This window comes from Cynara cardunculus (genome assembly GCF_001531365.2).
Source record: "Cynara cardunculus var. scolymus isolate 2C chromosome LG 11, CcrdV1, whole genome shotgun sequence".
In the NCBI taxonomy this organism is placed as follows: domain Eukaryota; kingdom Viridiplantae; phylum Streptophyta; class Magnoliopsida; order Asterales; family Asteraceae; genus Cynara; species Cynara cardunculus.
Window position 1 is genome coordinate 4,623,491 of NC_037538.1, and position 18,411 is coordinate 4,641,901.

The 18,411-nt window shown below is 34.3% G+C and overlaps 3 protein-coding genes across 3 annotated transcripts; all 3 read left to right on the plus strand.

Moving 5' to 3' along the window:
- LOC112521141 (60S ribosomal protein L21-2) lies at window positions 1–2,301 on the plus strand. Its single transcript, XM_025129838.1, has 2 exons — window positions 1–294; window positions 1,876–2,301. Exons 1-2 carry the CDS (start codon window positions 58–60, stop codon window positions 2,131–2,133), a joined length of 495 nt encoding a protein of 164 aa, XP_024985606.1. The 5' UTR covers window positions 1–57; the 3' UTR covers window positions 2,134–2,301.
- A 2,255-nt stretch (window positions 2,302–4,556) lies between these two features.
- On the plus strand, window positions 4,557–5,616 carry LOC112521041 (casparian strip membrane protein 1-like). Its single transcript, XM_025129671.1, has 3 exons — window positions 4,557–4,870; window positions 5,057–5,180; window positions 5,304–5,616. Exons 1-3 carry the CDS (start codon window positions 4,557–4,559, stop codon window positions 5,508–5,510), a joined length of 645 nt encoding a protein of 214 aa, XP_024985439.1. The 3' UTR covers window positions 5,511–5,616.
- A 1,675-nt stretch (window positions 5,617–7,291) lies between these two features.
- LOC112521040 (mRNA-decapping enzyme-like protein) lies at window positions 7,292–15,577 on the plus strand. The gene is made up of 8 exons (XM_025129670.1): window positions 7,292–7,632; window positions 10,164–10,204; window positions 10,453–10,502; window positions 11,080–11,224; window positions 12,702–12,752; window positions 13,426–13,549; window positions 14,182–14,640; window positions 15,242–15,577. The coding sequence occupies exons 1-8, from the start codon at window positions 7,474–7,476 to the stop codon at window positions 15,296–15,298; spliced, it is 1,086 nt and encodes a 361-aa protein (XP_024985438.1). The 5' UTR covers window positions 7,292–7,473; the 3' UTR covers window positions 15,299–15,577.
- The last annotated feature ends 2,834 nt before the right edge of the window (window positions 15,578–18,411 follow it).

Below are 18,411 nucleotides of genomic sequence, written 5' to 3' on the forward strand. Positions count from 1 at the left end.
TTGCCTACACACTCTTCCAGTCGGGCGTGATTTGGCGAACGAGAGTGAAAGGGAAAGATGCCGGCCGGACATGGACTGAGGTCGAGAACTAGGGACTTGTTTGCAAGAGGTTTCAGGAAGAAGGGTACCATTCATCTATCTACCTACCTCAGAACTTATCACGTTGGCGATTATGTTGATATCAAGGTTAACGGCGCCATTCACAAAGGTATGCCTCATAAGTTTTACCACGGCCGTACTGGTCAAGTCTGGAACGTCACCAAGCGTGCCATCGGTGTCGAAATGAACAAGCAGGTTAATATATCTCTCTCTCTTTTTCTAAACTGTGAAAGTTTCTGATTTAGTTGTAAAAGACTTCTACGACATTTGGTATTTCAGAGAAACAATCGGATTAAGAGTTGATTGTTTCGTACTTTCGGTATTTCGTTTGTGTGGATATGAGTGTATTCATGTATGTTGCTGACAAATGGATCAAATGTTTCCATAACAATCGTTTTATGACTTAATAGTTAACTGTTTGTTGGTACATGGTTGTCGATGATGTCTGAAGTTCAATCTAGGTCTGCCATCAATTCTTCATTTTCATGAGTTACATTACCATTACAGTTTACTGGTTTTTGGACTTTGAGAATGTTTGGAACTCTTTCGAGGTTCCATCATACGTTTAGGAGAAATGGTTCAAGTTTTGCCTATGTGAGACTTCATGTTTAATGGAGGCAAGATGCTACAGATTTCCCGAGTTGCATTGATACATGTTAGAATAGCTGGAGCATCATTGGATCACTCTGTAAGAGTTATTGAGGAGAGAAGAGAGGTTTCATTATAGTTTGAGGAAAAAGTGTCCATGTTTAGCCAATGTGGAACTCTAACATGGGAAGTGTTTGAAGGATCTTGGTCGTGGAGCCTATTAAGTGTCTGTTTAGGATTTAATTTGTCTTGCCAATTCCATCATCTTGTTGAATCACATATTTGAATAAGTAACTCTTAAATCATTTTTTCACTTGTTCGTCAATCATTTAATCTCGTAGAAGGTTACTTGTCGGGCTGGCTATGTGCTACAATCTTCAGAACACCCGGCTTTGGAGTGTCGTACTTGCGTTGTGGTTAGGGATACAGTTCTTTTAGTCCACCTTTTTGCAATCCCAAAGAGGAGATTCGGAAAGAGGATTTGTTAATCATCTGTGTAATTTTTTTGTAAGCATAAAGTTCACTATTTTTGTTTATTAGGACCTCAAATCTTTTGCGATTGGAATTTCTTTGAACTTAAAATAAGGGATCAAACATGGTTTTTGCTCTACACTCTTCTAATTGATTGTAACATGTTTAATGTCCTTGTAAGAATATAAATGTTCATTAGTTAGGGCTTGTTCGTTAGCAGCTTATAATATGCTTGATGGGACTTGCAGTTTATTCTATTAGCTTTACAAGACTTCTTGATGGTGTTTTTAAAGATATAGGAAGTGGCTAATTCAGTAAGCTTCTAAGGGGGAGATTTATGCAGAAAGTCAAGTTTTTTTTCTTCCAAACTTGTCTCTTCCAATTAAAAAACATGTTCTTATCTATCAAAAAACACTTCCAAACAAAAACATTCACATTAATTCACTTAACTTAATCCATACATGACTTGATGGAAAATCAACTAAACAGCCTCCTAGCCGCCTTTTCATTTGTTCATGTTTGACATTCAGACTCGTAAAGATGCTATAGGCAAACCATATGTTTAGTCAAGTTCTACAATTTGTGCTGAACCCATCTTTATTTCAACTCACATTGTCTATCTTTGGTATAATTTTCAGTTGTTGAGAGCTGATATAATAATCTTGTATTACTTTCTTTTATCTGTGATCTGATATATTCTTATATTGGTTAATGAAGGTTGGTAACAGAATAATCAAGAAAAGGATCCATGTGCGTATTGAGCACGTAATGCCTTCCAGGTGCACCGAAGAGTTCAAGCAGAGAGTTAAGAAGAATGATGTACTAAAGGCTGAAGCCAAGGCTAAGGGTGTGGTGATCAGCACCAAGAGGCAACCTTTGGGACCCAAACCCGGGTTTATGGTGGAAGGTACTACTCTAGAGACCGTTACTCCTATTCCTTACGATGTGGTTAATGATCTCAAGGGTGGATACTAATTTAAAAAGCGTTGTGTTGTGGTTCGTGTTAATTTTTTGTTTCGCTACATTTGGGAACACTAGAACTGCTGATTTGTTTTTTGTTCATCATCTTATAATTTAGACTGCTCATGTTTTGTTCTAGATTTTCAAGTGAGTTATAATTAAAAAGCAATCACTACTTTGTGTTGAAAATTTGATTAGTTTTAGCGAATAAACCCTTTTGATCGTTGCAATTAAGCATCACAATTGGAACGTGTTTGGGAATATATGGTTATGATTGGATAGAACAACTCTTCAATGTTTAGTAAGATAGAATTTGACATGATTCAACATATAAATGATCAATTTGCTTTGAATGAGTTATTTATATATTTTGATTTTAATTCATAGCATTTGAAAGTTTTTGTCAAATGGCACCAAAATAAAATAAATACATGTAGTTTTAATTTTATTCAATTTCTATATTAAAAGAATGATGTAGAGGAAGGTAGTTTATTTGATGTTTTAAAAGAGAATTAAGTTTTATTTTAAAGTTATATTGGTAAAATATATGTCTGTATCATTTTGTTCCATGATGGACACGACGTAAACGTAGAGCAGTGATCTTTATTCTGTTAGGCATTGTTGAAGTAAACCTTACAACTGGGCTGTTTTTGTAAAAAAAGGCAATTGATAACCTGTTTTGTATCAAGAGACCAATGCAGGCAACACAAACAGATGGTATTCGTTTTTCGGAAACATCTTCTCCAACCATATATTTATCGAACGCTCACAATCACTGCAATTCAGAATCGTTTCGCAAGAAAGTAGGGATGGAAATTTAAAACCGAAAAGTAAATCATATTTTCAAATAAGTAGCCGTAGCACGACTAGGATACCAATCTTTGCTTTTGATAAGATGAATAATGGGCCTAAGGCTCATTTTCACAAAGGATCATTACAGTGTATGGTCTGAAGTCTGGACATAAAAGCAAGCCTAACAAGTCCAGTATTTTTTTTTATAGATGACCGCGCTTATTGCAAAGCCTAATCCAAGCTTGGTTAATGGGTCCGAACCGATCAAGCTTCGTCAAAGAAGTAGAAAAAAATGTCTTTTTCATGTTTTTTAAAAACTGGAAGGGCATTCGTAAAACTGGCCAAAGAACCAAATTTCACGAACAGGATTGGTGAAGGCTCGGCTTGGCCCCTTGAAAGAATCAATTATGAAAATTATTGGTTGAACTCGGCCCAATGATCAGCTTTTCTACATCTGTAATCATCAGTAATCATAGAAACTCTAGAACAAATTCTTCTCATTTGCTTATATATAAAAATCAAGAACACATATAGTTGCTCTAGAATTAATCAGCTCGCATAATAGGTTCGATATCTAAGTTAATAAAAAAATACACAACTTCTTATAGAAATTAATACTCAAAAAAAAGGTTTAGTTGGTTTTAGCTTATAATGAATATTAGTGGAGTAGGGGGAAAAGTTGGTTAGTTGACTCATTATTTAATTAATATTTTATATACATCATGGAAAAAAAAAGACAACTTTTTAGTTGGAAAGATAGATACTATTTTATTACTAAAACTAGTTTTAGTCAAGGAAAAATAAATAAAAACCGTTGTAATTAGTTCGTATCTTATTCATTAAGACAGATCGGATTTTTATTTATATCTAATACAAGTTTTCGTTATCTCTCTAGTAATACATATTACTACGATTTATAAACATGAACGAGATGTGAGAATTTAAGACGGAATATTTTTATTCCCGAAGACGGGTGTTTTTGTTTGGTTTATACCCAGAAAAAGTAATTAAAAATGGAAAATTTTTGTTGTCAAAATGATGCTTTTCTACTTTTTAAGACCATTAGAAAACGAATATAATCTTTTTTTAAAATTAACCTGAATCTTCAACCCGTTATGCAAGCCGACTAATCCCAGGACGATCACATGTTTTGTAGATAGCCCGGAGTCACCATATTTGAATCTCTATGGCCACAAGGGAATTTTTATTCTTCATTGGATTTGAACCTGAGACCTTCAAGTATTTTTGACCTTTGGAGGCAAGCTCAAATCAATCGGTTACTAGGTTTATATATAAACCCTTTTTAAGGTCAAAAGAGAGGAGTTTTGTGGCAAGTGACAACGGCTAATTTCTATAGGAAACCAAGAAATCTTGATAAGGGTCCCACTTTTTGCATGAGAAAATAGAAGAAAAGAAAATGGTACCAACAACTCTTCATTCCTCCATCAACTTCATAATCATAAATTCTGTGTCACCAACTCTTAACGATTCATTGCTATATAAACCATCTTGCTACTGTTTTAATCCCATCTTCATCTCTCTTATCTCTTTCAGATATATTTATATATATATACATACAATATATATATATATACACACACACACATAGACACATCTTTTTGTGGAACAATAATATATATTGCAGGATGGAAGGGGATTCGACTGCCATTAGTATTGTGGAGACACCCAAGGAAAGGAAAGGAAAAGCACCCCTTTTGGCAGCTCCACCAGGTGGTTCAAGCAGCAGCACCAAACCAGTGGTGGTTCAACCAGCTGCAGCTGCAACAAAGGGTGATCGATACAAGAGAGGTTTAGCCGTGTTCGATGTGGTTGTGAGGCTAGCAGGTGTGGCTACTGCTTTAGCAGCAGCCATAGCCATGGCTTCAACAGAACAGACTCTACCTTTTTTCACCCAGTTCTTCCAGTTTCAAGCTGGCTACGATGATTTACCAGCTTTTACGTAAGTCAATTGATCCTCTACACATACCATTAATGTAAGATACCAAATTAACTTGCACATAAAACTTACTGATAGCTCACAACTTTGAATTTATAAGGAAGTACATAAATCTATTTCTTTATATTTATTTAACTTTTTTAAGTGTTGATTTTAATTATTTAACGGTTTTCTGGTGACACTAAACAGGTTTTTCGTGGTTGCAAATGCCATAACTGCGAGTTATCTGGTTCTCTCGATTCCCATCTCGATTGTGTGCATTATACGCCCACATACAATCAAGCCAAGGGTCGTCCTCATGTTCTTCGATACTGTAAGATCCCATAACAAGAACAATCTTATTAAAATACTGAGGTTTGAACCCTTGACCACCTCGGAGGCTGGGATCTACTGGTATATGTATATATATGTGCTAAGTCTCTAGTCTTAATCTCAGGCTATGGTTGCTTTGACAACATCAGCAGCGGGTGGGGCTGCATCCATAGTCTACTTGGCTCATAACGGGAATGGAGATGCGAATTGGCCGGCAATCTGTCAACAGTTTAACGATTTCTGTCAGAAAGCTAGCGGGGCGGTGGTGGCTTCTTTTCTCTCGGTGGTTGTCCTTATGGTGTTGGTCGTCTTGTCTGCCTTTTCTCTTTAAAACTTGTGAAATGAAGTTGGTGACTTGTGTTTATTTTTCATTCAAAATTTGAGGGACTGTTTATGGCTTTCTTGAGTTCTTAAAGGGGGTGATTTGGATTGATGGTTAATTAGTTGTAATTTTTATTTTTATTTTTATTTTATTACATGATATGGTATGATTTATCATCAAAATTTCTATTGTTCATTGCCTTAATTAAACATCGTTGAATTGAAAGGGTCTCGAGGCATTGTTATATGCATATCCGTTTACACAATACATATATTAAATGATTATTATTCATATTATATTATAAAATATTTAATAAAAATTCTTAAAAATCATTTTTTATAAGAAAAATTGCATCAAAATGGAACCAACTTTCACTTGATTCCTATTTTGAGGAACCAACTTTCAAAATCGTCATTTTGGAGAACCAACTTTCACCTGATTCCTATTTTGGGGAACCAACTTGCATCTGATTCTTATTTTGGGGAACCAACTTGCAAAATAATTATAGAAAAATGAGAAAATTACACCAAAATGGAACCAACTTTCACCTGATTCATATTTTGGGGAACCAACTTTTAAAATCGTCATTTCAGAGTCTCTATCAAACTTTTGTTTATTTAAGGGTCTGGTTGATCTTTTGAACATGTAACAGGTAATTTAAGGGTCTCTATCAAAATTAATGCCAACATTGAATTTTACCTATAATAACTGAATTTTTGATTGGAGACCGGAAATGGAGTCACATTTGCATCTTGACCAACTAGCCTCTCACACAATCATTGGTGACAAAAGAACACATTACCGATGAAATTTCTAAACGAGGCTACATGACACTAGAAAAGAAAATTCCACAATTGTAGTCTGGTTAACAATTTAAACCAGTTGAATCCATCAAATAAAATGCAACAAGTTCTTTAGATCTTGGCTTGTCCACGCACAAGACCAAACAAATGTACGATGTTTCTCATCAGCCTTCTTACTTCATACAACAATAAATGTTAAACATGCTATATTCCAAGAAGAGGACACCAAGACTCGGATAAAATTAAAAGTACTTGAAATTACATGGATCTCCATTTTAACTATTTTGTGTTGGGGCATCCATTTTCGTACAGATTTTTCTTCTAATATAGTCCCAACATATTGCGAAGATTAAGAAATTTTTGTTTAATAGAGTTTTTTCATAGATATAAAGAACATTTTTTTAATTGGGAGAAAAACTTGACTTCCTACATAAAACTCCATTTAAAAATTTACTGAATAAATCAATTTATATATCATTAAACACTATCAAAAGGTCAAATATAGCTGACAAAATAAGATCCAAATTCCATCAAACTCGTAAAATTGCTAACAAATACGACTAATCTTACATGAACATTAAGGGGTGGTTTGGCAATTGCTGAATGGTTTGGTGTAAAATGATTAAGTGATCAGAATGATTAAGAGACTCTCATAATATAGTGCAAAATGAATTATAATTGTTTGCTAATAGTGTACAATGAAATTAGGGCTCTTAATGGTTAAGGGAGTTCCGGGATACAAAATCATTCAGAGAGTTTTAGAACTATTAAAAGACAAATTTTTTTTTTGTCAAACAAGATTCATCTCTTAACGATTCAGAGATTGTCTCTTAATAGAACTATTAAAAGATAAACAAACAACCCCTAAATCAATCTTTATTGAATTTGATATAATTTGTTTGGATTAAAGCTTAAAAAGATTGCAATTTTATTATTTAGCGCCAATAAACCATAAAAGATTACTGGAAGCCTCGACTCGAATCATAGATGGACAACTAGACAATAATCGATCCTTCTCTGTTGTGAGCATTGAGAGAGAGAGAGAGAGAGAGAGAGAGCAGCCCGACCCGATCAGAAATACAAACCCTCTCTCTTTTCTATCAACTGGGTTTAGGGTTTCCGTGAAAGGAGTCTGATTGATCTCTATCGAATCAATCATCTAAGTAAATATGTCTCAAAGTGGAAAATTAATGCCTAATCTTGACCAAAATAGTACAAAGATCCTTAATCTTACTGTTCTTCAGCGGATGGATCCTTACATCGAGGAGATCTTGATCACTGCCGCTCACGTCACCTTCTATGAGTTCAATGTCGACCTCAATCAATGGGTTTGTTTTTCTTTTTTCTGTTAACTCAGCGATACTCGTTTATGTTCCCAAGTCTAAATCCTTTGTCTTTTTTAGAACAGTCTCAGGTTGTTTGTTGATCAGCTATGGGTTTTATTGCTTTTAATTGCCTATCGTGAAATGAATTGGTTAAGGTTCAACATATCCTCCAACTGGCAAGTGGCGATTTCGTGCGACACGGCTCACTAGTCACTTCTAATAACATAGAACTGTCATTGAATCCCATGGGCACTATGGAGTATTCTAGAAGTTATCCCCTTTTGTAATGTTAAATACCAAAGTATAGGTTCAAACTTTCAATCGATTTGGGATGGATGATCAATAGAGGAATTATAATGTTAGAATTTGTGAAATGAAGAAGAATTGTGTATCAATCCCAAGTTGCAGTGATGTTAGTTATATCAATGAAGAAGGCAGCATAATTTACCTTCTTGAGTAACCAGTTTAAGATTAATTTGGAGTATGGTGTTTGGTATATGGGATGATCTGGAGGCAGGTTAGTGAGATGTTTTTGGGAAGGTATTGAACTAGCAACACACTTGAAAGAGATATGGGGATACCATTCTAATCAAAACTTTAATCCAATGTGGACGATGCACATGCAATAATTCCATTAAGTTTGTTATTTCTAACTTGTGTATACAAGATTCTCAATTATGTGTTCATGTAACTCATGGAGAGGCTATCTCATATAGGGTTAGGCCTATAGCTTGTACTTCTTTACGTAGTTGTCAACTCATGAATCAAAGTGATGATCACTATATTAATTTTGTCAATGGGGGACGAACCCGAGAGTAGATTCACTTAACTTTTTCTTAAATAATTTACATGATAAAGCGTAAGCGGTAAAGCAGGTTTACTTTGTTTATTCACTTGCTAGTACCATGCTTTATTAGAAGTATTCATGGACATCCATCTACATAACATACTAACATCAATGGAAGACCAGGAGATTCCTTCTCAGTGGTGCAACCATTGGATAGTGGATGCATCCCTTTTAGGTCTCTACTCAAGCTGAATTTTGTATGTGACAAATACAAGAGCATTGGGTCAGTGCCCCATTCTTTTTCTGGAGCTAATGTAATTAAAGGTGCTCCAATTTCTCCCACACCCTGTGGCATTGTAAGTGGGAATTAGTACCCGAGTAGGTTACTGTCTTCTATTCCTTAGTTTGACTTTGCTGCTCCTTATTTTTGAGCTGAATTAGGACCTTGGATAGCTGTAACTGGATCCGTATATATTCTACCACAATGCTATAGACCAAAAACAATAATGTTGTATGAGAAAATACTATTAACAAGCTCTACTTAGTTAGCCATTTGAGTTGCCATATGTGGAAATTGTAGCAAATCAAGAAAGGAAGTACTGTTACCCAGTTTTTCTTGCCTCATATCAACTATACACTTTTCTGTCTTAAACTTCTCCAATTGCATGCCCATTTTCGTTCTCTTTCCCACGTTCAGATGGGTCGTATTAACTATTGTGAGCAAAAAAAAAATCACCTCTTTGTCGACATTAAAACTTGCATGGTATTGAAGCTACAAAATGGTACTCTCTCCGTCCCAAAAATGAGTGTTCAGTTTAAAAAATAGATAATTAAATTTCCAAATCTAACTTTAATTAATGCATGAATATTTAAGAGTTCATTAGATAGATAAATTAATTAAGGGTAAATTTGTTATTTGGTTAACTAAAAGGATCAAATAATTATGCATGTGACATGTCTAAAACTATGTGCTATTTCTGTTGTGGACACTTATTTTGAGACGGAGGGAGTATATGATAGTTAAGTAAATGAAAATAGGAAGTGACATAAACATAGCTTCCAAGTGACCTCAAAACTATATGGCAGAAGCAGCATGTAAATGATTAACAAGTTGTTGTAAACTAACCTTGGGTTTACAATTATCCTGCTACATGGAGTGCCTTGTAGAATTGTAAATGTCATCTAGTTTTAATTGTTTCTTAAAATTTGATAAAAACCCTTTTGCTTTATAGTTGTAACCTCATATTTTATCTTTAGCAAGATCCATAGCTTCATACACATAGGCCGTTGTTGATGTACTATTTCCATCCACTAGTTTGAGAACTGTTACAATTTACAACAATTCTGCAAGTTTCAAGCATTGAGTGATTGTACTTCAGAATGTTGAATCAGTCAGCATTATTTTGCTCAACCCTCTTGGCATCATTGTTAAACCATAAGAGTAACACATCCCTCTGATGTTGGGTAAGATAATATCTGACGTTAGTATTGATGCTGACTTGTATCAAGTGCTTTCATTCTCATTTTATGCAATTTTTAAGTCTTCCATAGAACACCTCAAAGTTGCTGAAGCTAGAGAAAAGTTTTTGTATAAAGATCCTGCATATTTTTTTGCATATATAGATCTTAAACTTGAACCTGAACTAGTGTATAAAAAATATCTTGCAACTACCTCATGAAAGTTCTTTTTAAAAAATTGTTTTTCTAGCTTTCTTTCTTATTTGTGTTTTCTTCTTTTATTTCTCAGAGTCGCAAGGATGTTGAAGGGTCTCTCTTTGTCGTTAAGAGGTGGTAGCTAATGCAAATAACATTATCTTGTTAATTTCTTTTTATTTTACAAACTGTAATTACCAAGGGGTCTATTTATTATGGACAATCACGTCTATACTGCATAAGTGAATGACATAAAGTATCAAACTGTTTTCAGGGTCATATTAATATACATAAAGAGAAATGAGTTTGTAGTTTGATTGCTTTTTTTTTGGAGAACGCGAATTGATCAATCTAATATTTTATATTCTTTGCCATGATTGCAGGAACTCCCAGCCAAGGTTCCAGTTTATAGTAATGAATCGGCGAAATACAGGCATGCTTTTGTTTTTGTAGTTCATGAATGGCATTGATAGATAGTCCTTCTGACAAACACCTTTGTCTAGGTGTAAAAGTTGATGAATATGGGTCCTTACAGATACAAGTTATCTATGTAGTTATACTCCTAAATTTTGTACTTCTGATTTCCAGGGTCATAGTTATCGAGTAAGAATAAACTTTTTAGTGGTTGTCATCCATATAGTTAACCAGAAGCTTGGAGAACTTCAATATGAAATTTTGACATAGGAAGTTGAGTTGGTGTGGTCAAAGGTTGTATTATGGTGTCTGGGAAGATGATGAGTGGAGTGTATTAAATTAATTTTATTGTTCATCTGAATGCCACTATTTCTTGTGATACATGGAAATTCAAAGAGATCTTTCTGGATCAAGCAGGCCATGCTGAAAGATTTGATGATTTTTACTTGATGCTACCTTTGAGGTTGTACAACTGTTGTATAGAGGAGCTATGCCAGCCAAATTAGTTCTTGTCTATCTGTTTTTGCAATAAGAATGTGGATTCAGATGAGTTTTTTAGTTTTATGCTCTTTGACATATTTATTGATAATTGACAGAAAACCTTGTGGAGAATCTCCTAGGAGATTTTGAGTTTGAACTTCAAGTTCCATATCTTCTGTACCGGAATGCAGTTCAAGAAGTCAATGGTATTTGGTTCTACAATTCGCGTGAGTGTGAGGATGTTGCAAACCTGTTTACTAGGTACGTATATTCATTTCTGTATGCTAGGCTAGCTTTCCTCACCATATCCATTTGTTGATAATTAGATACATATTTATGTTGCTTGAATTGACTTCAATGACACCTGCAAACAGACTCTTAAGTTACCTAACTAAGCCATTAAACATTTTTATATGTGATTATCTTGTCTACATATGTAATTACAAGCTTTTTTTGTTTTTAGGATGTGGCAAGATCAGAAAAGTATGTGCTTGCATTTATACTATTACATGAAATAAGTTTTGGTGATTCTATCATAAACCATTTATTTAGCTATAATACCTTATGTTTTGACCAACTTCTGCTTATCAGTCTTAGGGGCTGTTTGGTTGGTTTTCCATTAACCTATATGGATAAAGTTGTCTGGGGAATCTGTCTGTAGAGATTGAGATGGTTTTTGTTTGGGAGGGTTTTTTGATAGATGGAAAGGAGCGTGTTTTTAATTGGGAGGGCAGTTTTGGGAAAAAACTTGACTTTCTGCATAAAGCTCCCCCCTAGAATCTTACTGAATAAGCCACATTATATATCATTAAGCCACTGTCAAACAATCATGTATAGCTGACCAAATAAGCTGTGAGTCCCATTAAGCTCATTAAGCTGCTAACAAACAGGCCCTTAGTTTCCATCCAATAATCTATTTCTTTATCTTGCTACGATACCTTAGGTTTTGTCCACCTTTTCTCTACCCATTTATGCTCATTAAGGGCAAGCGTGCTTGGAAATGCCAGTTTTTGTCCAGAAAGTAGGACTAGTGGGCATAAGCCTACCACAAGGTGCAGCGACCAGATAAATAGAAGTAATAGTAGAGTAACCGGAAGATTTTACATAATAAGCTGCTCAAAAATAATTCCTGTCAAAATTCTTCCTCTTTTTTGCAGTCTTGGAGGTTTCCAAGTAATTCTTCTTTTTTGGTTTCTTTGATTTTTTCTTGACAACAAATTTTAAACTACAAAAAGGCACGCTGATTCTGGATCTTCTGATTCACTCGACACCCCAAATTATATGATACAATCATATCAAAGATTTTTTAATGGAACTAAACTTGTAATATTCCTGATCCATGTATGCTTTCGAGATTGCTAGTATGTATAGTGACAAAAAAATCTTATGAATATGATGAACTAATACTCAAGGCTTGTACTGAGTATGGTAGTTCTCTATAGTAAAGACTCAAAAAGCTGTGTTAATCCTTTGTATCTTGAGATATGGAAAACCATTACTAACTTCATATACGTTTATTTATTGTGATATTTGTCATTTATTTACTAATAGGTCATAATTGTCATTGTTTCTTGATTTTTATATGTTTCATGATATCAAGGAATAAGTTTGTCAATGTAAAATCTTCAAATTCTTTTTATGTCACTCCGTTGTTTCTTTTTAGTGGAAATTTATCCATGTAATCGGTGTATATGTGGCATAAATACACGTTTCATCATCATTCTTTTTTTTCCTCCAGGATACTTGGTGCATATTCAAAGGTCCCCCCCAAGCAGAAAGTGAACAAAAGGTAGCTGGCATTATGATATAGCTTTTGCATCTGATCGAGCGCATGTATTCTTTGTGGTGTACTTTTTCTTGCTCCATTTTTTATACCAAAATCCGATCCTTGTTTGAGTTGGATTAATATTGTTATACAGAAGACAACTGAACGAAGAGATGGACTAGTTATTGCGATTCATAGTGAAGTGTAAATATTCTTGTGTTTTCTAAATACAAAGTGGTTTTCCAAATAGTGAAGGGTAAACATATTCTTGTGCCTTCTAACTGCAAAGTGGTTTCCACTCTGTTTTGACTTGTAAATGTTGACACGGATGGATCTAAAAGTTAATTAGCAACAGGAAAATTAGAGAAAGCTAAAGGAGAAGAGGAACATCAGAATTGAACAAAAGGCAAAAAAAAAATGTAGGTTAGTGGTGAAGGCGATCCTTTACTTGCAAGAATCCTGAGGTTGGACCTTGTCTTGCCCACTTTCTTTGATCCTTTTAAAGATAAAAAAGGGTATCTCTGCTAATTACACCATGGGAACTAGAGTCTTTAAGTTGGGAATATTCTATTCAGCCCAGTCGGTTTGTTGAGTTCTCAGTTCCAATTTGTTGTTTGGGCTTATAGTATTTCATACCAAAGTTTGTACTACAATCCAGCTGTCTTTACAACTTTTTATTTACGTTTTCCTTGTGTAGCGAGTTCGAGGAACTTGAAGCGGTACCTACCTCTTCTGTAATTGAAGGACCATTGGAACCAGGATTGACTACCTCCCGCTCTACAGATGTACCCGAGGATTCTTCATTTGTCAACTTCTTTAGTGTATGTATCTATCAACCCACCTCTTAAGTCTTAAGTTTCTGTCTCCTGCATTTGGTGGACCATGCTTGATTGTTCTGTAGCAGAGTTTGTGATGATATGCTCGTAAGATCATTGTCTTGTTCTTTTTTGTTTTTGTTTTGGAAGCCAGGCTTCTTTATGGAAACAACCTCTCTACCCTCTGGGGTAGAGGCAAGGTATGCTTACATCCTACCACTAGACCCTGCGTAGGTGTGAGAAGTTGGTTTGGTTTATGTTCTTAGGGGATGTTTGGTTTGATGGAATTGTTTTGGGGGATTTGGATTTTGTGAAAGGCTTTGGAATCTTAATAGAATTGAATTCCAAATCTCTCCAAATCCTATACAATCCTACAAACCAAACAGGATCTTAGAGCATTTTCAGTGAAATTGATGCTTTTAAGTGCTTTCTCTTTACCCTTTGTCCCTTCTTATTCTTGGTGGAACAGTTTGCAAGTTTTTGTTTTATATGCTGTCATGCAAAATCAATCGGAAAGAGGTTTTATCCATTGACGTGTGTGCATGCTTGTTTATATGGATTTATGCATGCTTCTGCATGGTTTACCTCTGGTTTATCAAGTGTGACTCATTTTTGTGCATTAAATTCTGTCACTGCAGACTGCTATGAATTTGGGACATAATGCTCCCAATCCGGGTAATTCCGTTCAGCCTTACCATAATTCATCAACAGTTCCTTTAGCTCCTCGTGATGCTCCTTCTCCAGTGGTTAACGGTTCACCATTGCAGATCCCTTCATCCATCCCTGCCATGCCTCCTCACCATGACAATCCCGACCCTGTTAACAACAGCAATCATGTAACCAATCTTATTAAGCCTCTTTCTTTCTTTACACCCTCTTCTGCATCATCTCCATTGATGCGGCAGCCTTCTTCATCTGTGCCGGTTCCTACCCTTCAGCCCCCTCTGAATGTACAACGAAACGTTGGCATTCCGTTGCTTCAACCATTCCCGCCACCCTCACCTCCACCATCACTGACTCCTACCTCCACTTCTGCTCCATATTATGGACCGTTGAGCAGAGAAAAAGTTCGTGATGCACTTGTAATGCTTTCACAGGTATTAACATCTATCTTTTTACTTTTGTTTTTACATTTAGGAGTGATCAACTTTTTGAATATTGTGAAAATGTCAAAAAATACGTTGGTTTGCATGAATAAGCTACAATAGATGAATAATGAAAATGAAAAAGTAACTGTTATACAGGGCGCTTCTTGTTTGCCATGAAAAGTTAAGCATGATGGTTCAAGAAGTCGGTCCCTTCATATTTCAGAATCCCGTCATCTTCCTTGCTTATTAGGCTCGAGTTTAACACAAAATTGGTTAAAGGGTTGCCCAAATTTTGCTTTGGGTGCATGTATTTTGGATGTGGAGACCAAACAAATTGCGTGTCGTAAAAGCAGGCGCTAACCACTTTCATGCAGCAACTGCTTATTACAATCCCGTTATTTACTTGCTTTGGAACAATATATTCGGGTATCCCTTGCTTTTAAATCCCATAGGTCGTCAGTTCGAGTATCCTCAGAGGCCCACCTAGGATTTTCCTGACTGTTATTTATAGGTGCGCTCAAGCTGTCCTGGACACCCATAGATAAAATATATGAAAGAACTATGGCATGAGCATTTATTTATACTTTTGGAGCTGCTTTTTCTTGTGCAGGATAATCAATTCATCGACATGTTCTACCAAGCTTTACTGAAAGTACATCAATCGTAACATGGTTGAAGAAAGTTTCGTCTGTAGATCGAGTCTGGAAGTGATTGTAAGATTACTTTGCATATAGTCAGAATCGGCTTATCACCCAAATCATCAGATGCGTGGCCCGTTCATGTCGTGAAATTTTATTTCCGCCAAAATAGTTCGATATCGTCTTAGAAAAGTTTGATATTGTAAGATTTCAAGACTTTTTACTTTGTTTGGTACATTTTAGGCTTATTATGGTTGTATTGTTGGGATTTCCAATTATATCCAAGAAAATGGTTGTTTCTTTTCGCTGACATTTGTACCGTTTGTGCGTACTTTGATTAATCTCATGGGCCTCTAAAGATATAACCACCAAAAAATCTTAAGTGGTTCTAAGGAGACTTGAACTAGGAACCTATGGACCGGAACCCATCCCACGGACTAGTCAAGTTAAGAATCCAAAATATGCATCTCTCTCTTTTTTCTAACGGATTACGACACTCGTTGAATTGTCCTAGCGATAAGGAGTTGGGATGTGGGCGATTCATATATGAGGTCTCGGGTTTGAACCCAAGCGTCACCCACATGCTTTTAGGATGCCGTTATTTTTCTCTCTTATGATGACCATTTAACCAGTGCCATAGGATGATTGCATGCATTGGCAGTCGTTTATCTGTTCTCAGGTCCTCATAAAATTAGTCGAGGTATAAATTACCATCATTGTCGCATCCCTTTTGTTTAAGTTGTTTCATTTGATATATTTTAATAACAAATATTATTTAAATATCTTAAACAATTCAAACAATACAAAAATAAATAAATAAAAGTACATACAAATGTACCACCAAACTTATCTAATAATAATTTACAATTTTGGGTCCATTTTTATTTTGTTTTTAAGTTTTTCCATATTTCATTATCTCATGTTATACAACAATATCTTGATGGTGGTCCTATACTCATAAGCCATAATTCATCCAATAATTAATCTTACTGATTTATGACATGTTACTAGTTTAAGATTTTAATTAAAAAAATAATAATAATTGTGTACCCGTGCAATACAGCGGTAGCAGTAAATTTTAACGATTTTGAAGTTTCACTGGTTTTATTAGAAAAGATTTAACGCTGATATAAGTTACACTTGGTATTTACATATTAATACAATTTGAACAAATAAGAGTTACGGTTCCGATTACAGTCTATCGATGAAAAAAAACTGTATGAAAGTTTAAAATCCAACATATTTAAACGACTCCATAAAATGTGTTCGATTTATACAAAGAGCAAAGAATCAAAAGATCGAGAGCGAGACCAAGAGTTCTATAGCAATTGAATGAGAGATGAATGAGAAACTTTTAATGACTCATGATGAATATCAGTTTAAATCTCACATTAGAAGATGTGGAGAAGACATAGAGCTATGAGAGGGTGAAGACATGAGTGAAATGTGTCAAAATTATCTTGGGAACATGAAAAGAAAAAGATAATAATGTGCATTGGTAACTTGTATTATGTATTATTTTAATTATAGATTAAAAGTGATTTCAAAACTAAATGCATAAAGTAGTAGTACTTAATGCATTATGAGTTGTTTTTAAAACTTTTGATAAATATGATTTACAAGGTAGTATAATAGATAAAACGATCGGAAAAAATAAATCGATGAAATTTAAAACTAAATTAAATCAAGAACAAAATATAAATATATATTATATTTACGTAAAGTTAAATACCGTATTTATTAATATATTAATACCGTAAATTAATATATCAACTTAAAAGAATAAAAATGGTGACATTCGGTAACACTACAAAAACTATAGTGAACGACAATTAATAGCCTGCCACCTTATCGTCCCTGCAAAATTCATGTATGGGCTTTTTATTTATATCGCATTAATGATTGAACAAGTGATATGTCACTACTTCATAACAAAAATAACGAATAAAAACAACATTAATATTTAATATAAAATAGCAAGAGATCCACATATCGAGTAGATAAGGTGTAGCTTCATGTTTCGATTTAAATATCAAATGGATTCTGAATGTTTGTCGATCAAGATATATATCAAGTATGAAGGCTAACGGGACGGATCCAAGAATTTTTGGATATGGTGACATCATATAAAACGGTTGCACCTTCTACAATAAAATGGTTGCACTTTTCACGAACCTAATTTTTTTTTATCTTACCACGGAAGAACAATAAGGTGGCGCGTGCCACCTAACCACGCCTCTAGATCCGTCTATGGGTTATAAGCATAATTTGTTATGGTGATACTTTTTATTGGTTTATTTTGTTAGGGTCAAAGTGATTGGGAGTCTCGAAGTACTCTTAACTAGAGATGGTCAAATGAGCCTCGTCCAGTTTAGGATCGGTGGAGGATTGGGACCGATTTAGGACTGGCTTGATTTAAAAAAAAAATTGTATTTTTATATGTATTTCTAGCTTTCTAAATGTATTTGATTGAAAATCAAATTTATAATAAAACATATTTTTAAGGGGTTTTCTAACCCCACCCCCTCCTATTTCTTTTCCCCTACATTTTCTATACCCCAACCTATATAATACAATAAAATAATTAAAAATTTATTTATTTTATTTTTTAATTTTAACCCTTTAATATTTTTAGTTTTCATAATATATAATATATAATAATATAATTAGGGGTTGATAATGTCACCCCTTTGATGACTTTCTACCCCTGTCAAATGTTCCCCTCTCACACACCATCTCCCTCACATATCACTCTCCTCACACATTCACACCGATTCATTTTTTTAAATTTTAAAAATTTAAATTTACATTTTATACCTCTATAATTAGTTAATTAATTTACTTTACGTTCTTTCTTTTTAAATTTTTCATTTTATACCCTGATCAAATTAACATATATAATCGTATATCAAATAAAATATGTTTAAAAAATACGTTTTAATTTTAACAAGTTACACCATTGTAATCGTCGCGTCAATACCTTCGAAATAAGTTCAATATTGAATATTTTTTTACTTAATTATATTATTATATATTATATACTATGAAAAAATATTTTTAATATTTACATTTATAGTTATTTATTTAATTTATGATATGTTATTTGTTTTTTCAATTTTTGTTTTACATCATTATCACATTA